At 58.3% G+C, this 20,659-nt stretch overlaps 2 protein-coding genes across 31 annotated transcripts in view; one reads left to right on the forward strand and one right to left on the reverse strand.

The window, feature by feature from the left end:
• Positions 1-12,504, forward strand: part of MAPT (microtubule associated protein tau) — a 52,142-nt gene extending 39,638 nt beyond the window's left edge. For 10 of the 23 annotated variants that reach the window (XM_080565422.1, XM_080565414.1, XM_080565431.1 and 7 more), the window contains 5 exons: positions 2,179-2,271; positions 2,419-2,511; positions 6,097-6,178; positions 6,677-6,789; positions 9,403-12,504. In XM_080565422.1, coding sequence (XP_080421548.1) covers positions 2,179-2,271; positions 2,419-2,511; positions 6,097-6,178; positions 6,677-6,789; positions 9,403-9,618 — 597 coding nt within the window. In that variant the 3' untranslated portion in view covers positions 9,619-12,504. Of the gene's footprint in view, positions 1-2,178; positions 2,272-2,418; positions 5,731-6,096; positions 6,180-6,676; positions 6,790-8,704; positions 8,853-9,402 lie in introns of those variants that run through there. The other 13 variants (XM_080565429.1, XM_080565415.1, XM_080565424.1 and 10 more) reach the window with 7 other exon arrangements.
• Positions 12,505-13,644: 1,140 nt separating this feature from the next.
• Positions 13,645-20,659, reverse strand: part of KANSL1 (KAT8 regulatory NSL complex subunit 1) — a 94,660-nt gene continuing 87,645 nt past the window's right edge. For all 8 annotated transcript variants that reach the window (XM_080565408.1, XM_080565407.1, XM_080565409.1 and 5 more), the window contains 4 exons: positions 19,818-19,875; positions 19,094-19,206; positions 16,271-16,517; positions 13,645-15,822 (listed from right to left, as the gene is read on the reverse strand). In XM_080565408.1, coding sequence (XP_080421534.1) covers positions 15,577-15,822; positions 16,271-16,517; positions 19,094-19,206; positions 19,818-19,875 — 664 coding nt within the window. In that variant the 3' untranslated portion in view covers positions 13,645-15,576. The remainder of the gene's footprint in view (positions 15,823-16,270; positions 16,518-19,093; positions 19,207-19,817; positions 19,876-20,659) is intronic.

Below are 20,659 nucleotides of genomic sequence, written 5' to 3' on the forward strand. Positions count from 1 at the left end.
AACGAGGGTGGCATGTTAAGTTTTGCAAGCCCAGTGGCAAAGACTTCCGCAAAGCCCCGGCACAGACCCGGCTGAGGGTCTGAGCAAAGACTTTTTGCAAAGCCCTGGGCATAGACCTGGCTGAGGGCCTGGTGGCTCTTACACCGACGTTACACGGCAGAACCGCGCGCCTGGTGCCCGGTGCAGCCAGGACTCGCCACGTGCTCGTGCCTGCAGCTGCTGAAGCACCAGGGCCGCGACACGGCCGAGCGGTGCCTGCTGCTTCGTGCCACCCAGTGGCTCCGTGCCCCTGAGCCTTTGGCACGGGGGGAGGCTGTGAGACGGCTTCTCCTCTCCATCGCAGAGAGCAGCGGGCTTTTGCATTTCTGTAGGTGCATTGGCTGGCCGTTCGCTGGACGATGCACGGTTTGCTCTCTGCTGCAGTCCGGGGATCAGTTACAATCTCTGGACCCCGGCTGGGGCTCCGGCCGCTAGCAGGGCAGAGCAGCATGTGTCCCTTCAGCTGCTTGTGCCCCAGATCTCATCCCTCCTGCCTGCGTAGCACAAGGCTTGTATTTTTCCTGCCACCCCCTCAAAACGCTGCTCCTCTGGGAGTTCAGAAGGAGCCCTCCCGCTTGCTGTAAACGGGTCAAATTGTTCGTTCGTTCTTTTTAATCCAGCTTTTGCTATTTTTTTTTTCCCTTTGTTGGCTTCTCTCTCGGGCAGCATGTTGTTTATTGTTGTCACTGGAAGAGTAAGAGCGGCTGAATTTGGGACGATTCATTGCTCCTTGCAGGGCAGCGTGGCTGGGGGATCTGCTGGGGGATCTGTAGGGCGCGAGGCGGCTCTGAGCTGAGCGGTTGCAGCTGGAGTGGAAGGGGCCGACCCCACAAGTCTGGGTTTAGGGTGGCCAGCAGCTGGCCCTGCAGCCTGCTCCCTCCCCCCAAATTTCTGCCCCCCCAGCCGAGGGAACATGGGGCACGCGAGCCAGAAGTCGGCCAGACCAAATCCTTTCCAGTGCTCCTGCGCTGTCTGAGCACTTCTGTTTCTGGTTCTCTGAGGACTGCTCAGACGAGCCGAGCTGTGTCCTGATTTGCAGGATTCATTGATCTGGACCTGAAAAATGTCTCTGGGGGCTTCTGTCAGCCTTGGTGCTCCTCGTGCTGGAGAACCACGCTTCAGCGAGGAGCAATCCTTGCAGCAGCGGGCTGGGGACGTGCTGAAACCTAGAGCGAGGTTTTGTGCCCAGCCAGAGCCTGCTTTAGGTCAGGAAACAAATCCAGCGCGTGCAGGGGAAGGAGCAGGGACTGTACCTCCATCGGTGTCTTGTCTGGCATTGCTGCTCCTATGTGTGGGGTCACTCCAGCGTCGCTGGCCTTATAAAAGACGCAAAAAGCAAAACAAATCCTAAACGGCTTCTTTAGTACAAAAAATTAGGGAGAGGGTGGACAGGCCTTGGGACTGGAGGGTGATGTTAGCGTGGCGTGTGGTTCCCGGGGGTACCGAGCCATTTCCCACCCGAGGTGGTGTCAGGAATATGGGACAGAGCCTTTGGGGTTGGCCTGGGCTGTCCGTTCACCTCGTCTGCACAGGGGTTAAGAAAACGGCAGGCGTGGGACCGCGTCCCTGGCAGCCGCGGCGTTTTCTCCTCGGAACTGCAGAGGAAGTTGGAGCCCTGCGCGGTGCCGAGCTCGGCGTCCCCTCCGGGCTGCTCTCCAGGATGCCCTCGGCATCCCATCCCATCGCAGTTTGCTCGGCATCTCCGTGCAAGGGAGGGGAGATGCGGGCTGGCCCAGGACGGGGTGCTGACCCCGGGGTTTTCCTCAGCCCCATCCCTCCTCCCAGCCCACGCGCTCGATGCAGGTGCTGAGTCACTGAGCACTGCCGCTCTGCAGCGCGTTTGCTGCCCAGCAGGTCCCTCCGTTTGTTCGGGGAAAGCAAAGGGGGGTCGCTGGCTTTGCTGCCGGTGTTCTGGCTTGGAAACCGGGGCCGCCTTGCCAGCCAGACGTCAGAAATCTCTGGCTAAAGCTCGCCCACCTCCGTCTTCGGTTTCCAACCCGTGAGCAGAGCCGTGCAGCAAGCCAGAGCTCCTCCTCTGCTCCTGACGCTGGAAGGCAGGCTCCCGGTTTTAGTGCTGTTTCGCATGGTCAAGCTGCAGATGATCATGTTGTTTCTCACGCTCTTTTCTGGCTACCAAAGGTGCAGATTATTAATAAGAAGCTGGACTTTAGCAGCGTTCAATCCAAGTGTGGCTCAAAGGATAATATCAAACACATCCCAGGAGGAGGCAGTGTGAGTACCTTCACACTTTCAATGCACTATAATGGTTCTTATACTAAGTGGCATGTTGTGTACACTAAACTGCCAATGCTATCTGCAGCGACCGTGCCGTCAGATAGCTATTGGTGACGTGCAATGACTCTTTTCTGGCTACCAAAGGTGCAGATTGTTAATAAGAAGTTGGACTATAGCAGCGTTCAATCCAGGTGTGGCTCAAAGGATAATATCAAACACGTCCCGGGAGGAGGCAGTGTGAGTACCTTCACACTTGGAATGCTCTGTGATGATCCTGACCAGTAGTGGCATGTTCTAGACACCGAATCCCCAATGCTATCTGCAGCGGCCCCGCCGTCAGATAGCGATTGGTGGCGCGCTGTCCTTTAACCCATTAACCCAGAAGACGTGGGTAGAGGAACCCTAACAGGTCCTGGACGTGGACAGAACTAACTGACCCGTGTCTGAAACGAAATGTCCCGTTAACCCCAAGGTTTTACGCTTCCTGGAAGGCTTAAAGCCTCATTGCCTGCAGGACGGGTGGCCTCTAGCAGGCAGTGACGCAGCTGCTGATGCAGTGGACGGATAGATTTATAAGCAAACACAGTCCTTACTGCTTGTTGCCCTGATAAATTGCACCTGACCCTGCACAACACGTAAAAGCACAGGTTCCTGATCGTTTCCATCAGGCAAGTACGATCCATGTGAACACCCACCTTCTCCGTGCTAATGAATGTGCCCGGTGTGTGCTAGTGCCCGTGGAGGCTGAGCCTGAAGTAGCACCGCGTTAATTGAGCTGAACCCAGGCATTCCCCAGCCATTCCCAGAGGAGCAGCCAGCCTCAGCCTTCAGTTAGCGTGCCAGAAACCCGCAGAAACTCCCCAGAGGTTGGTGGATTTGCACCGGTCTCTCTGGAGGCAGAGCTGGGGGCCAGGAAAGACGATGGACCAAGGAGGGAGCATCACCGAGACCCCAAATGGCGCGGCTCACGGTGTGTGGCCACCTGAGGCAGCCGTCGGGTGCCCCTCAGACGTTCCCGATGGCTTTTTGTTGTGCTGTTTTTGGTCTCTGGGGATGCCCTCCCTGGGAAACCGAGCGTTGCAGAGGGCTTGGCACGTAGGCATCGGGACATGACTGGGTTTGCAACCTCGGTCTTAAATTTGCTGGCATTCTCTATTTACGGGCCGGAGGAGCTGCTTTGCAGAGGTGGGCCTCTGTGCAGCAGGTTCCCTGCTCTTTTTGCCATTTCTTAAACCTGGGTCCTGCTGCATTACGCCAGGAGGGGGTGCCTGTCCATCGCATCATGTGTGTGGCTGCTGCTCAGCTGCAGCACGAGGTGCTGAGCTCATCCTTTCCACCACTGAGCGCTCGCACCGTGGGCAAGCACTTGCCTCTGCAGTGGCTTACGAATTATCTGGATTTTTGGCTAGAGATCGCCATCCCTCCCCAGGCTCTGCCAGCAGCAAACACGGTGTGGTCGCTGCCTGGCGGCGCTGACACCGAAAGCAGCAGCTTCGCTCGGGGCACGGGTGCTCGGAGCAAAGTTTTGTGCTGATTTGGCTCGAGTGTGACCACACGGGCTGACCTGGCGGCAGAGCTGTGCCTGGGGGCTCCTCTGATCGAGGGGCAACGAGAAGCCCCCGGGGCACGACGGCAGTCGTGTCTTAATCCTCTGCAATGCTGCCAGCAGCGACGCCGGCCCAGCCTCTGCCGCTTCGAGGGAAGCGAGCTGCTGCTGCTGTAGCCTGGGGTCGGTACCTTTTTTTTTTATTATTTTATTTATTTATTTTTTTTAATGCCAGCGGATGCTCTGGCAGGGTGATGCAGTAGGCAAAAGCTGCCCTAAGAATTGGGGATGCTAAGAAATGGGATCCCAAGGTCTCTGGTGCTGATTTCCCAGGCAAGCAGCTCTGTGTCCCCTTTCCCTTTCTTGCTACAATGGGAGGCCCCTGCTCTGCTCCCAGCCAGGGTTCGCTGAGTCCCACCTGTAAAAAAAAGGAGCTGGGAGGAGAGCAGAAAGGGGTTCGGTTGCAGGTTGCTTGCTCTGGAAATGGGGGGGGGAGTCTTCCAGACCCGGGTCCCAGCAGTGCCCCAAGGTGTTCCCAGGCCCTTTGGGGTCGCGTGGGATCAGAAAGGCTCTGCCCTTCTGCGAGCTGTTTCCTGCCTTCCACGTGAATTTAGCTCTCCTCCTACCCAGTGCGTTAAATGTGTGAGCTTCCCCCCACCGTCTCCATGTCTGTCTCTGCAGTGTGCTCCCAGCCCCTGGGGTTGCTTTCCTCCCCTCTCCCTGTCCCCACTCTGATTTAAAGGTGCCTTTTGGTGCGCGTGAGCATCGGAGACGAGCCTGGCCTGCGTGCACGGGGCAGTGGCGCCGAGCCTGTGGCCCTGCCGGAGCCAGGCCCTGCACCTCCCTGAAGATCTTTGCACGTCCCAAGCACCAGGGATGCTGCATCCCCCCGTCTTTTCCTGGTGAAGGGGGGGACGTTTCCTAGCAGTGTGCACAGCCACGTCCCCGCCTGGCTCTGAGGATGGTGGCCACGGGGCTGCCGTGGGAGCTGGGGCTCTTGGATCAGCGCAGGGTGCGTGGGTGCCGTAGAGAAGGGCAACAAACCCTTCGGCCACGCCGCTTCGGGGGCTGCCTGGCTGCTCGGAGGGGTCCCCTCCTCTGCAAGGGTCCCTTTGGTGCCGACACGTCCCTCCCGAGCTTTCTGAGAGCTCGGTGAGCGTGCAGAGAGCGGCACGCGCTCCCCCGAAATCCCAGCCTGTTCCCGAGAGCCGGCTGCTCCCCAGCGGGATGGGACCAGCCCAGAGGTGTCCGTGGCCTGGTTTCTCCTGCACAGGCTCACTACCTACAGCCGGAGCCGATTCGCACGGAGGTGCGAGTCCAAAACCAGGCTCCAAAGCAACTCTGGGGGGCGTGGGGACGTGCCCTCACCCCGCTGTCTCCCGGTCCTGGTGTCGGTGGTGTGCACGTGCTGTGTTTGCCGTCCCTGGCACGCCTGCTGCTCCCAGACTTCCAGATGTTGGCGTTTTCCAGCGTGGTGTCTAACCTCTAACGCAAACACTAAAAGCTCCCCGTTAACCACCCCCGTGTGTGTGTCTCGTGTGACCCCATGGCTCCCGGCGCAGCGCCGCGGCCGCTCCTCGGACGGGGCGGCGGAGGTGGAGGTGCCGGAGCCCTGTCCAGGGACATAACGTGTGAAACAACCAAAAAAGCGGCATCAAACCAGGAAATACTGCTGCGATTCAGTCTGTTGTAATTGCCATTTTAATTTATATTATGTGAACTCCTGCCAGATATTTAGACTTTGCTTTTGCTTTTTATTTGTTTGTTTATTTTTGGTTAACCGTTATTTCCATTGCAGCGTTTTTCAGAAATGCATATTTTGGTCACTCTTTTAAAATTTCTGTGCACATTGATCATTTCTGTTCTTTCAGTTTTTGTGGACATAAGCTTTATGTTTTACACCAGCAAAGGTATTTAATTTTTTACGTTTTCTCTCTGGTATATATCTCCTCCTTTTGGATGATGTGTATGCAAATCTTAATTAATTACCACTCCACTTTCTTTCTCACTTAAGCACTTTAAAATTGCCTCTACTCCCCCCCTCTGTGGAGAGGTGATCTTGTGCATGCTGACATGTTAAGAGAGGCTCCTGCACACGGGCATTAATGATCTCCCGTTTCCGATGCCGGTTTCTTTTGTACTATTAATCTCACCGGGGTTGGAGCTGTCCTCTCCCTCGAATCCAGCTCAGGTGCCGCTGTGTGTTGTGCCTCCCCCTCCCCGGGCTCCCCGTGGTGGCAGCGGGCTCATCGCCTTCTCCTTTCTCGCACGGACAGGTCCAAATCGTCTACAAGCCGGTCGACCTGAGCCACGTGACGTCCAAATGTGGGTCCCTGGGCAACATCCATCACAAACCAGGTACCCGTGGTGGCCGGGCGCTGGTCCCCGGCGGCTCCCAGGGAGGTGGGGGTAAGGCAGGGGGTGTGGGGAGGTGCCTGGGGCAGTGACCGGAGGGAGCATCAGCGTGGTGCTGGGCGCTGTTCCCAGCTCTGACGCTGCAAAACTGCTCTGCCTGACCCCTCGGGGGCTGGGGAGGGATCTGCTCTGGTCCACGGACACCCTCGGTTGCGCCAACACACCGCTGCCCTTTAGGATTAATTCGGGGGTGTAGAGGGGAGTAAGGGTAATAACGCCCTGCCCGTGGCTCTCCGAATCGTTGGGATGCCCGTCAGCTCCGCACAGCATCCTCTGGAAAGTCTCTTTACCCCGGTTCCCTGGCTTTCCAAAACTCCTGCTACCGTTTTTGTGGTCCTCGCCCTCTGCACAGCCCCAGCAGTGCTCGGCTTGGACCGGAGCCGTTCCTCTCCTGGCTGCCGCAGGAGCTGACGCTGCCCTTCTGGTGCTCTGCTCTTCCAGGCGGTGGCCAGGTGGAGGTGAAATCTGAGAAACTGGACTTCAAAGATAAGGTGCAGTCGAAAATCGGGTCCTTAGATAACATCAGCCACGTTCCTGGAGGAGGAAATAAAAAGGTAAAGGAGTGCTTGGTGGGAGCGGGGCGGCTCTTCTGCTGCGTGTGTCCGTGTGCCCTGAGAGCGCCTGGAGGCTGGGCGCAGAGGAGGACCCGCTGGCCAGGCTCATCTCTAGCCCACACGACCTGAAACGGCTTGCTGCCCAACTTCTGGTGGGGAGTGGTCAGGAAAAGCACCCTGCCCGTGGAAGGAGGCAGAGCTGAGGGCTCCCGGGCTGCGTTTTCCAGCCCCGGGGACGTTTGTTGGAGCCTGGCGGTGGCGGAGCTGCGGGACTTGCAGCCTGTCCTCCTCCTGCCCACGGCCGCCTGAATGAGTGTGAACGCGTGCGATGTCCCCTCCTGCGGTTTCCTGCTCTTCCTGTTGTTCTCTGAAGGTCGTGCACCACAAGTTTGTGTCTGGAACCTTTCACGTTGCGGGGTGCTGCTGTTGGTGTCTGCGCCGCGCGATTAATCCCAGTGGGGTGGCACGGAGCTGGCGGTCAGGGTGCCGCGTGGGCATCGGTTCCCCGGTGAAAGTGGAGCATTAAAGGCTTAGATTTATTTAGAAGAGGTGACTGTGCAGTAGGCTGCCATTTCCAAAGGAAGGTGACGTCTTCCTTCAGATCTCAGTCCCCCAGATGAGGCTGAGCAGGGACTGTGTCGGGAGTGGCGCGCGTCTGGGGGAGTTAAATCGAGAGGGAAAAGCCGGGCAGGTCGGGTGAAATACTGAACCTGGAGGGAGCCGGTCGTGCCAGAGGCTTTGATGGTGCCTTCACGGTAAGTGTCAGCAAGTAAAACTCCTCTGCAGCCGCACCTTAAGGACAGGCGAGCCCCTTGCAGGCAGGGCAGCGGGGAGGTGGGGTAAGCACAGCGTTGGGACTCCAGCCTGGTGACACACACGGCTGAATTTCCCTAGGGAAAGGGGCTTTTTCTCTTGCTTTTCTTTCAAACACTTTTTTTCTCGATGGGACGGGAAGGCTCTGTTTTGGCTCCTGTGTTTTGGCACTCTCTTCTTGGCCATGTTTTCTCTGTGCACCTCCCAGCTCCTCATCTCCCAGCGGTGCGCTGGCCTCTGCCGGAGGGACCGCTTGACTTCCTTACCCTTCTCTCGCTGCTGCTACGCATCAGACTGCCCTGTGCTTCACTGAGCCCATTTTCATCATTTTTGTTCTTACGACCCTGACTATTCTTTCATATCCTGGCACATTCACTGGGTCATAGCTTGAAGAACTTGCCCTTTGGAGGGGAAGTTTATTTGCAGGGGGCTGAGCCGGCAGCGGGATCACCTGCCTCAGCCTCCTCGCATGGCAGCTTCCCAAATCCTGCCTAAATGCACACCTGGAGGAGGCTGGCAGTCTGGAGTTCATCCGCTTCCCTTCCCCGGCCCATTCCCCTTCACGCCTTAGCACCGGGACCATCCTCAGGTGCTCCGAGGTGGGATGCTGCGGTCGCAGGGGGGGCACAGGACAGATCTGTGCCCGGTCAGCCCTGCACGCACAGCGGCTGGGGGTGGCTCTGTTGCCCCTTCCCCAGCCTTTCCCTCGTCCCGAGCCCCGTCCTTGCTGAAGGATCCGTTCGGACACCTCGTCCCCAGCTCTCCCGGCCCAACGCCTCGGAGCTGGGCTGGCTGCAGCGCCGGGAGCTGGGGTGCTGCGTGCTCTGCCCCAGTACCTGCGCTGGCAGCATCTGCCGGCCCCTGCTGCACAGGGGACGCCTGTCTCCCCGCCTCCAAAGGAGATGCTGTTCTTCCTATGAGTCAGTGAATGGCCTGGCTTTTCAGATCTTTTTCCCCCCCAGTTTTCTCTTTCTTTTCTTTTTTTTTTTTATTTTTTGGTCTTTTTCCTTCTGGTTGACATTTATTGGATCTTTTTTTTTTGTTATTGTTGCTGATGCGTTTTTTGCACCCCACCGCCTTGGGCGGGTTTCTTCACCTGTAGAGAGAGAAAGGCAAGGAAGACAAGACCTGTCCCCAGGCTGCTCGGACCCCGAGCCCAGACCCCGCTGGGCTCCAGTCCCTGGTGCTGGAGCCGCCCACCCCCCTGGAGAGCCAGCTCCCAGCCTTGCACTCGGCTGGGGAGGGCACCAGTAAGTAGCAAACCTCATCCACTTCACCTCCCCTCGCGCTCGCCAGGAGAGAGGGGTTTGGCTCGTGGGAGCAGCTGGGCCGTGGGGTAAGGGGCAGCCGAACCGTGCGCGTCCCCCCCACCGCGTAAACCCCAGCGAGGGGAGCAGGAGCAGCCCTGGTCCTGCCAGCCGAGTCCTGTGCCCGGGACCCAGCCCCACGCTGGGGCTGGGCGCTTGGGAAGGAGCCGGCGGCATCCCGAGGTGCCCCAGCCCTGCCACCCCCCTCCGGTTGAGCCCATTCCCAGTGCAGGCGACTGGAAGGGACGTGCCTGAGGACTGGGGGCACTGGGAGGGATCAGGCCAGCGACCCGAGCAAGCCTCCGGCCCCTGGGGCTGGCAGCCCAGGGGAGGGGGCTGTCCCCAGTGCCACGGTCAGCTCTCAGCTGCCTCCTCACCGCTTTCCTCCCAGCTGCACAGCGGCAGTGGCCCAGCGGAGTGCTTGCAGGTAAAAACGGCCTCTCCGGATCGCGCTCCCCGTCCTCCTGCTCACCGGCCTCTCCTCTCATTGCAGATTGAGACTCATAAGCTGACCTTCCGCGAGAACGCCAAAGCCAAGACTGACCACGGCGCCGAAATCGTCTACAAGTCCCCCACCATCTCCGGAGATGCCTCCCCGCGCCGCCTTAGCAATGTCTCCTCCACCGGCAGCATCAATATGGTGGACTCCCCCCAGCTCGCCACGCTAGCTGACGAAGTGTCCGCTTCGCTGGCCAAGCAGGGCTTGTGATCGGGGCATGGCGGGCAAAGATGAGAGAAGACAAGGAAAAAAAAAAAAAAGAAAAGAAACAAAAATAATAATCTGGCCTTCTTCCTCTGTTCCTTTTACAGCTGCTTCCCCATCCCCTAACTGGTTAATGATTTAACCTGCTTTTACTGTTCATTCAGCTCTAGCTCCAGGACTTCAAAATCAGACACTATGAGGTACAAAACCTCCTCTCCCCCTGCTCCTCGGAGCGCACAGCCCGTGCCCGTCCCCGCTCCCTCCCCTCATCCCCTCGTCCCTTCGCTGTCCCAGCAGGAAGGAGCCAGGGGGTGGAGGGGGCAGCCCCAGCACGACGCTGACCCCAGCACCCCAAGGGCCTCGCGGGGAGCGGGGGTGGCAGCCCCGGGGCTCCCCACGCTCGTTACCCTAACGCTGCCCGGGCTGGAGGCCTGGCCTGCACTCAGCGCAGGTAGTGGGTGCTGCAGCCAGGGACTGCAGGCAGGTGCCCTCCCTTTCTGCATTAAATTTGCCTGCTGATTTGGAAGAAACCTTTTGTTTTTCCCTCTGAAAGCCGAGATGTGTATGAAGGTAACTGCCAGGTATCCCCTAATCCCGCTCTCAGCTCCGGCAGCTGGAGTACCGGCGACACCAGGGTGTCCCGTTGCAGAAGGGGCCCCGGCCGGCCGTTTCCCTCTCCGTGGCTGTGCTGGAACCGCTGAGTGGATGAGTAGAGGCTTTTCCCCGTTCCTTTGGCAGCCCCTCGTGTCGTAGAGTAGATTTGTCTGTATATGCTTGGACCGTGCCAGGGTGATTGTTTTCATAAACGAGCATGTGTTTGAAAACGCTGTAAGTAGTTTTGCGCTGCCCCGCGCCGGCTCCGCCACAGCCCAGCGAGGAGGGCAGGCGTGGGGAGCCCTTGCCGAGCTGCGGGTTGTGCCCAGACCCGGCACCGCATGCCTGCCGGGTGCGTGGGTGCACGCAGCGCCGCTTCCCCGCTCCCTCGGGGGGCCGGGGGCCGCGCAGGGTGTCCTAGCGCTGCGCCCCCGTGGCTGCGCGCCTCCCGGGGCCCGGGGACGTGGCACGAGGGGCACTCACAGCTCCAGGGCTGGGATGGCTCCTGGATTTGGGTGCAGCTTGTAACAGTTTGGGGTTGATTTGTTGTTTTTTTTTTTTTTCTTCCCTGCAAGGTCAGCTAAGAGGTCAAGGAAGTGGCAGCTCCATGGCTCTGCTGTTCTCGTGCCGTTGGCAGCGGTAGGAGACAAATGGGAGAACGCGAGGGGAAGGCGCGAGGGTGGTTTTAGGTGGTGCATGGCAGCAGTGCCCCCGGTCCTGTCCTGAGTCCAGCTGCACCGGGGCCAGTGGCTGCTCCGTGGCACTGCCCGCCCCTTTCCGAGGTGCCCTCCCGGTTTCAGCACGTTTGCACCCAGTCGGTGTCCCGGTCGCACAGCACTACCTGTCCCCCCCCCCCCACACACCACGCAGGGGAGAGGAGCTGAGTGCTTGCTTTCACTGCTTTTGTTCCTGTGGCAACCTAGGGCTCATGAGGGGGTGGCCGGGGGCTGTGCTGCACCCACCGCCGTCCCCGCGCGCCCCTTCCTTCTACAACCAAAGAGGCTGAGATGCGATCGGTGCAGCTCAGTGCGCATCCTCCCTCCCCATCTCCCCCAGGAGGCGTGAGCCGAGGGGCTGGGGCAGAGCTGGAAGCGGAGCTGAGGGCAGCGGGATGCCCCGCAGGACCGGCAAAGGGCCCTACGGGGTGTGCTGCAGGGAAAGCCGTGCTTTCCCAGCAAGGGGCACGTGGTGCTGGGGCTGAAATCCCAGTCTGACTGGGGCGGCAGGGGAGGCCTCGGGGTGGAGGCTGGGAGCCGCCGAGGCCGTTTGAGCTGCCGCTACTCGGGGCAGTGCAGCAGTCGCTCCCTGCTCCCATCCTTAGCAGGAGGGGATGAAGCTGCCGTGGCCTTCACATGGGTGCACACCACCGGGCTCTGCAGGGTGCTGGGTCGCTGTGCCTGGGTGCGGGCTGGGGCCGAGGGGGAGGCCGCCTGCTCCAGGCTGGAGCAGGGCTGGTGGGGTGGAGGTGGTGGTGGTTGGGGGTCCAGCCCTTGTCTTTGCAGCCCCTGGGGCAAGAGCCCACGTCCGGCGTGTTGCTAGCTCCGTTTCAGTTGACTCGATGATTGTAAGCATCTGTATTTAAGTCCGTGACTCCCTTTGTATCGCTGTGGGATGTAGGCGCCGCTGCGGCTTTTTTGTCCTATGTAAAAGCGAGCGAGTGGGAGACATCCCCACCCCCAAGCCGTCACCCCTTCCACCCCTCTGGCTGCAGCACCACAGCTGTGCTTGCCCACCCCAGCCCCGTACCTCTGGCCCCCTCCATGTGGCTCCCGAGGGACACCAGCGCCAGGAGTCAGCCCTCACCTGCGGCTCCAGCGAGCGGCCCCTGCCCTGGGTCCATGGGGGGGGCGCAGGGGGCCTGGACAGCCCCGGTCCCCCCCCCCCAGCACCTCCCGCTGCCCCCCTCCAGCAGCCCGAGCCACGGCCCCAGCCCCGACCCGCCTTCAGACCTGGGCCTGGGGGTTTCCGCGAGCAGCTGGCCAGACCGACCCACGGCTTTCCCTTTACTCCACACACATCTTGGTCTGAAAAGGGTTGAAACCGACACTGATTCAAAAACCGTGTTTCTGCACTCGAAATTACGCTTGTTAAGTGAACTGCCAGTGTCAGACTGCCGTGGCGGTGGCAGTCCCGCGGCCCCTTCGTGCGCTGGGGAGGGGAGGGCAGGTTTGATCTCAGTGTATCATTCTAGCTTAGCTTCCTGTCTGTGAATGTCCATAGTGTATTGTGCGTTTTAACAACTGGTTTACACTGTTGCCGTAAAAGTGAATTTGGAAATAAAGTCATTACTACAAGAAACGCCGCCTCTTTCGCATGGGGCGGGAGCATGGAAACGCCTGGGGAGCGGCAGGGAGCTGGTGATGGGCCCCGTGGGGGCTCCGGAACATTGGGGCTGGGTTTTGGCTGCACTGCAGGGGGCTGAGGGTGGCAAGCACACCTTGTCCATGGTCCATGACAAACCCCACCATGGCCAGCAGCATCCCCAGGGGTGCCATGGACAGGGACTGACGACAGCTCTGCCCACGGCTAGGGGTGAACACTGGGGTTTTTCAGAGCCCACTTCCAATCCGTGGTGACGCCCTTTTCACCAATTTCGGCCCGTATCCAGGGCCTTGCCCATCACGTTCCTAGCCTTTGCTGCCCAGGACCCTCCAGCTGCCGGCACTTCGGGGGCCACAAAGCAGCCCCAAAGGGCCTTCAACCGCTGCAAACCTTCCCAAGGGCACCGCCGCTTCGTGCGGGTCAGAAACCCCACGTTTAATGCCTGCAACCAGCGCGGCTGCCAGTGCGACCGCCGGCCGCCACCATTTGCATTTCAGATTGGATTTTTCCTCCTCCATTACTTGTAAATAAACGGGTAATGCACAGGTCGCTGCCTCCTACTCCTTTGATCAGCTGATGAACAATCGCCCCGCAGCTTCCCGTTTCCCAGCCACAGGGGTGACCAGGAACAAAGAATGGGCTCTTAGCTTGGAAATTTAAGAGCATCCAAGGAAGTCGCCTCCCACCTCTTGCCGACATTCGAGTGTGGCAGTAACAGCCCCATTTCCACAAACCCTACCTGGGCATGACTTACCACCAGCCAGTTAACCCTAAACACACAATAAAAGCCTCACCCAGCCCCAGGCATTTACTGGCAGCCGCGGGGCAGACCTCGGTTCTCCTGGGCTCTCTCAGGGAAGCGCCACCAGGCCCTGGTCCTGCTTGATCTGATATCACAGCGCAACGCCTAAATCCGGAGATCCCGCGGAACAATTCCTCTTTTCACTCCTCGACAATAACTGCTGGGAAATAATGGTGTAAAAGAAAAAAGAGGCCATTCACCCAGGCCGTGGGAGGGAAGCGGCTGATGGGCCCGGGGCCGGGCTGAGCGCACCGAAGGCTCCCTTCTGCCACCCCAAGCCAGCGTTTCACAAACACACTTTGCATAGAATATTCTGTTTTAATTTTTTTTTTAATCTTTTTTTTTTTTTTTTTTTTTTATAAGCACATTTGTGCTTTGCCAACAGAATCAAGACATTAACAAAGATCAGCTTCTCGGAAGAAAAGCATTTCTATATAACAAGGACATTACACAGCTCAAAGCAGGAAAAGAAAATATTTACAAAATACAAGGTGTTTTTTGTGGTTTTTATAATGCTAAAAGGGTTATTCAGAATTTTCAACCTTATAAATAGAAAAGCACTTATGCGGAGGGATATGGTAGCATTGTTTTTTGTTTTTTTTTTTTTTTTTAAAGAAACGATGACATATCCTTTAAACTAGAACAGAACCAAAAACACTAGATAATGTTGAAAATTGTGAAAACCCCAACCATTAAGCAGTTTAGCTACTATTTCTTTACGATTACAAAATGGAAAAAAAAATATGTCCTTTGTATTTTTTTTCCTTTTTTTTGGTGATGTGATTATACATAAGACAGGCACAATGCTAGCAACAGGACAGGGACCAATAGCCACACCGTCGGGATCAGAAAGCGTTACAGATGGGAACGGTGTGCGGGATCCGGGAGTCGCTGCGGGTGCAAAGGGCCGGGGAGGGAGGGACGGGAGGAACAACAGCGAAGTTGGTTCCAAAACAAAATACCTGTCAGGAGGTGGCGTGTCAGAGCAGACTCGGAAATGAAACAGAATCGACACCTTTCTCGGACCGTGCGTGGAAGTGGAGCGAAGCAGTGGTGACGGATCCCCATCCCTCCCAGCACGTCAGCGCCGGCGGGAGCTGCCCACCCACCCGATAAAGCGCCGCTCTTCCCTCTCTTTTTTCCCCTTCTCTCTGAGACCAAACCCACCGAAAGGAACCATCCCAGCGCCTCGGCCTTGCAACCCAGACTTGCCCAGCCCCGCTCCTGCCATGGGACGCTCCCTCGACCCGCAGCTCTCGGCGGCTCCTCGGGGCCGCAGCCCAGAGCTGCCCCGACCCAACCTTCCCAACCCCGCAGGGGACACAAAGGCAGAGCTCCAAGCGACAGCCGCAGACCCGCATCTCCCAGCCGAGAGCTGCTGCTGGCCTCGGCCAGCGACCACATCCCCGAAGGGAGTCCGTAAGTGCACGGCGCGTCCTGCCTCGACTCGCAGCACCCGGCCGCACCACGCGGGGGGCTCTCCCCTCCCCACCTCCCACCCCGGGTAACAACGCGAGGTGTGAACAGGGCTGTGCCCGAAATCCCTCTCCTCCCACGCGGAGCTGTGCGTCAAGCGGCTAAAAGGGTCCTTCCTTTTCCCCGGCTGAGGCAGCGGCCAGGGCTCGGCACAGCCGGCGGCTGCTCCGGGACCAGGAGAAGGAAGGAGGCGGTGCGGGGCGGCCGGGGGCAGAGGGGGGGTCGGGGGCTGTCACCCCCCCGGGACGCCTGGAACCACAACCTGCGGTAGGGCAGCGCCGGAGGGTGGCAGTGCAGGGTGGGCACGCTGCACGTGAGGACAGACAGCTAGTGAAGGTTGCAACCCCAAGACATCACTTTTTCACCACTAATTTCACTCCACTAAAACCTTTCAGGGAGGGGGAGCGGGTTAAGAGAAAAAGACACCCTTTTGCTTGAGAAAAACTATCCCCGAAGTCCGCTAGTCAGCTAAATCCTGTGCTCTAGTTTTATACACCTAAGAGGGGAGGGGAGGAAAGAGGGAGGGGGACTGGTGGGCTGCTCCCCTCCCGAGGCTTCACTCCGCTGGGAGGAATCTGGGGGCTCTCATTTGTGTGACAAGGAAACATGGAAAAAAACAAAAACAAAAAACAGTTTCTAAACTCCTTAAATTCACTAAAAACTGTGAAAATTCCCGGCAGGATGTTTGAATATCAAACGCAGATTTTGGAAGCTTTAATGCCAAGAGTTAGTTCTGTGTGTTGGTTTTGCTCATGTCTTCCCGTATGTCTCTATCTGTGCGCTGGCCGCTGAACTGCTGCGGAGGAAGAGGAGGAGGGTGTCACCAGGGGGGTTCGGCTCTTGAGGCTGGCCAGGTTGGGCAAAGCAGAAGTGCCATCGGTCTCCCGGGAGGATTTACTGCCCGATGTGCGCCGGGTGCAGCGCGACGACCGGTCTTGGGGGTCGGATTGGTCCTCGCACTCTGTCCTGGGATCGTACGACAGTGGGAAGGTGCGCCGCTCCCAGGGCAGCACGGCCTAAAGGGAAGAGACACCAGGCTATGGAAAATCCTCCGGACAAACTCTTCTGCTCCCCCTCCGTGCGTGACTCCGGCTGCCCGCAGCGGCGGTTGAGGTGGGCAGCTCTATGGGGCGGGCTTAGTCTCGCCCCGTTAGCGGGGCACGGAGAGCAGGACCTTCAGCACCCGTGGCGAGGACGCGGCAGCCGCCAAACCGAACCCACCGCTGGTGGGCAGCGGGACGTGTTCCAGCACGGGACGGCACTACGCTCTGCCTCCCGTCCAGCCGAGCCTTCGCGCCGAATTCCCCACATGCAGCTTTCCAAGCTGTTGCCCCACAGCGAGGGGAATTAACCAGCCAAGTCTGAGCACCGGATTTACCTCCACGCCTCTGCAGCAGTCGCTGCAGTGCCACCGTGAGCAGCACGGCGCTAGCGCCAGCAGCCACGGCCGGGACCTGCACCCACCTGCTCGTCGAGGCCGGCCTCGGGCGTGGAGCAGCGCGTGTCCTCGCTGGACAGAAGCCGCATGGAGTCGCGGGACAGGGGCGTGAGGGGGGCAGAGAGCAGTTCGGGGCTGATGGGGCTGCGCGGGGAGTGGGTGTGGGACAGCTCCGAGTGGGAGTGGCAGCTGCCCACGTCGGGGGATGCCGGCTGGGGAGTCGAGGGGTTCCCCAGCTGGGGGGTCGTCCGTCCGTCTGTCGATCTGTAGGACCTGAGGGAGGAACAGATCCCAGAGTTTGATTTCGGTCCCGTTACAGGCACCCAGACCACTCCCTGCCACCCGATGCCACCCTTTGGTCCCTTCCGCCATCCCCGCCTCGGGAGGGCCCGTACAGCGGGGAATGCTGCAGGAATTCGGTGCGTGCACCAAGAGGGAACGTCACAGCCCCGAGGTTGAATCCTCCAGGCCCATCCGCGCCCCGTCTCCACTGCCTCGATGCGGCACTGCAGCGCTGACGCTGCTCTCCTAAGGAAACTTGTCCCACACAGCTCCTACGCCGCGAGTGCCGCTTAAATGCCAAAGTGAGAAGGCCCCTAGGAAATCAGATTTTTTTTTTAGCAGCCCCTCTAAGTGTTCCCGACATCATCCACACGCCACCTGACACCTCACAGGGTAGTTCAAGAACCAACTGTAGTGAATCGGTAACGCTGAAAACGCACCACATTCAACAGGTGGGCACGGGAGGAGCACGGTAAAAGCCCTAGACTTCAGAAGATTTAAACCAAGAGTTAAGGAAGCTTGAGCAGCTACACAGATTCCCTGATAAGAGACCCGAAGGCTGCAAACAGAAAAGCCCATCTCACGCCTCCCTGTCTGTAGGTATCTTATCAAGATGAATTCCAACAGCAAGTGGATCAATGAAGGATGGCCAAGGATCATACTTCAAAATTTATCTGGGCTAAAATGTTCATCAGAACACAGAAACCCAGCCCAAGTTGCACTAACAGCATAGCTACACCTGCAGCAGGCTATATGGAAACACGATGTGCTGAGTCAAGATGCCATTAGAAGCTGCTACACAAAAACAAACCGATCTGTTACGTACACGAGGCAGGAAGACCACAAGACGCTCAGCAGATCTGCTAGAGCGGGTCACTTCAGAGAACGACATTTCAGAAAAACCGACTTCACCCCAATGTGTACTGCCGTTACCTGGCCCCCGGCACTCTCCGGGCGAGGAGCAAGAACTGGCCAAAGCACAGCAGCAGTTCCTGGGCCACGAGGAGGAGGCCCTCAGCAGTTTCTAAGGACCAAAGCAGCTGCAGCAAACAGCCCCAGCATCAGCCCAGGCTGGCCACGGAGGACCAAGCAAGGATCCTGCCGAGGAGCAGCTCGGGATGTGGTGAACGCCAAGCTGAGCTCAGCACAGCACACCACAAGCGCAGCAAACCACATCCTCGGCTGCACCGAGGAACGCGGCCAGTGGAGCAGGGGCACCTCCATCCCCATCCCACCCTGCGGGGTCCTGGGGACACTTGAGAGGGTCCCAGGATGGTCACGGGAAGCAGAGGGAGCTGGGCTGGCTCGTTTTGGCAGAGAGGTGAAAGCAGGATCCAACTGCTGCCTTCTGCAGCAGCAGCAAAACCTACTTCCCAAGTGGGGGCAGCCCTGCGCCAGCCACCACACAGGTGGGGGAACTTCCATCCTCGGAAACATTCACGCCATGTTAGCCAAAGCCACGGCCAACCTGATCTTCAGCCCTGCTTCAAGACGGAGGCTGGACCAGAGACCTCCAGAGGCCCCTTTTCACCAGCATTTCTACACCTGCACGATGAATTCATTTCGGTGACCTAGTCGGGACACCACCTTGCACCACCGTCCCTACAGGAGGTTTTTAGAGAAGAGGAAAGTTAGGGTGAAGTACTAACAGATGTGAGAAACTGGCTGAAGGAGTTTGCAGACAAACACCAGAATGTCCCACGCTCAACCGGCGCCGGGAAATGCAGCTGCAGATGAAGCGCAGCAGCAGCAGCAATGGAGCTTGACAGACGCAACCTTTGCATTTGCTGAAGTCCTGCACGACCACGCCCCCCCCGACGGGGCTGATCTGAAACCACAACTATACCAAGAAGACCAGTGCATGTCGCAGTTGCACTTCGGCAAGAATTTCTGCCCAAGAGCAGAGTGGTTCAAGGCCAAGGCATCGGAAACCAAAGGGAAAGGAGCGAATCTCATCGTAAAGCTGCGTAAGAAGAGATCCACAGCTGGAAACTGCGTGCAGTTTTAGACACCCACTCACAAAAAGAGACTGCAGCACAGGAATGAAGTGTCGGGTGATCAGAGGACTGGAAGGACACGTATAAATGGAACACCAAAGCAACGTTGCCGAAGCTATCGAGCAGCGACGTGATACGCAGCACAACGCTAAGCACAACTGCTCCGTGTTCCTGTTTAAGGATGCCCAGCTCAGCCCTTTTGTTTTTCTCAGGACTCCTGAGCTGGCGCTCAAGCCTCCACTCTTCCGGAGCCATGAAAGCAGAATCCAAACACACGATGCAAGAGTTGCTTGTCTGCAACTTCACCGGTGGGTAACTTACCCCTGAGCTGAGCCAGACCCCGTCCCACTCCTACAGGGGCTCCTCCAGCTGCTCTTGTACATGGCGAGCAACCTTTCTGATGCCAGCACAAACTTCCAACCATTTTTATCCACCAGCCAGTTTAACAAAGCCTGATCTGTTGGAACAATGCCTGGGCCGAGGGAAGCACACTGCGCCCTCTGCCCGAGCGCTGCTGACCCCGGGACACCCGTGCCCGTGCCCCGCAGGGACAGCATGCCGACAGCATACCTGCTGCCCCGCCGCTGCGGGGGCATGCTCGTGCTCCAAAGCCACCGGGCCCGCTCCATCTCTTCGCACTTGCCATGCCGAGCAGCGAAGGCCGAATCAGACAAGTCCTCGATCTGGAAAGGGAATGGTACAAGGCTTGGTCAGGGCTTGCTTACGTTAAACACACAGCTACGTGCAGTTCTTCCAGCATTAGCTACAGCATGAATTTAAGTGCTGATGTCTGGAGGGAGGCAGGTGCCTCAGTGAGCGAGCAAGCACCTTGTTAAACTGAGTCTGCATTGCTAAGGAAGGGATTAAGAACTAAAAACCAAAGGAAAGCCATTTATCCCAGAGCGAGCGCACTCACACAGAGGTTTAAGGAAATACCATCATAGCAGTTTAGCTAAAATAATAACTACAGCAGCATGACCGGTCATGATTTCTTGATTAGACTATCTCCATAAACGATTGCTGCCCAGAAAGGTCTCCTGACAGCAATCAGACCTCAAATTCCGCTGTGCCCAGCCAGCTAATCCAAGTTCTGCCCTATCACCCCGTTTCCAAAAAGAAACCAACGCCAGAATGGCTTCTGCAAAGTCAGTTGTGCCCTTTTGTTGCCAAAAAGGCAAAGATTGCACCTCTCGGCTGAGGTCCCCGTGTCTGTACCCTTCCGGTACCCACCACCGACACAGTTAGCTGCCCTCAACCCCGTCCCAAGCTAAGCGGGACATAAAGCAGCTCTCACCTCCTCGTTGTCTTCATCAGGGCTCGCCTTCAGAGCGCCGATATCCACTTCACGCCAGCTGCAACACACAAAGTCAGACTGCAGTCAGTCACGGGCACGGCCGAGCACATGCCCAGCACACCCCACCACCACCTTTTGTGGGAGAAGAAACACAAGCCTGGCACAATGAGAAACACATCCTGACTCAGCTTCAGCCACATTTATCTACCAAAATCCCCCCCCTGTGGTACCAGACAAGAGTTTCTCCGCTTCCTGCGTTAGCCTGACCCATTTTGAGCACATTTTTTCCATAGGAAGCAGGCGGTTTGTGCGCACTGAGTGCCCACGCAGGAGATTTGTCCTTCCTCACTTGGCTGAGGGATGGGCAACGCAGCTCCTGGCCTCCTCCCGCTGCAGCCCTTCCTTGCTGCCCCTGCCCAGCTCCCGGCGCTGCTCTGGCAGCACGGCCGGAGCCTGCGGAGGCAGAGGAAGCAGAGCAGATGCTGCAGCGTTTCCTCCTCTTCCTCTGGCCCAGCAACAGGCTCCCTCCCTGCCCTGCACTGGAGCGGGCCTGGGAAGAGGAGGGGGACCCAGAAAAAGGCTGCAGGAAGGAGGCAAGCTGGGAAAGAGAACTGGAAAACTCGAAGGGAAAAGAGGGACTAGAAGCCAGGCAGCTTGGCTGAAGAAGCTGCACCAGCTGCAGCCAAGTCAGCACACCCCGCAGAACGCTCAGGCGCACAAAACTGCGACCGATCTCACCCACGGCGTTCGTCCAGGATCACCTGAACAAGGGCTGAGAGCTCACCTCCTCGCACTTAGCTCGGGCAGAGACTCCCAGTTCCCACGGCTGCCTCTGCTCCTGG

The sequence above is a fragment of the Anser brachyrhynchus genome, assembly GCF_964034855.1.
Source record: "Anser brachyrhynchus genome assembly, chromosome: 22".
NCBI lineage: Eukaryota > Metazoa > Chordata > Aves > Anseriformes > Anatidae > Anser > Anser brachyrhynchus.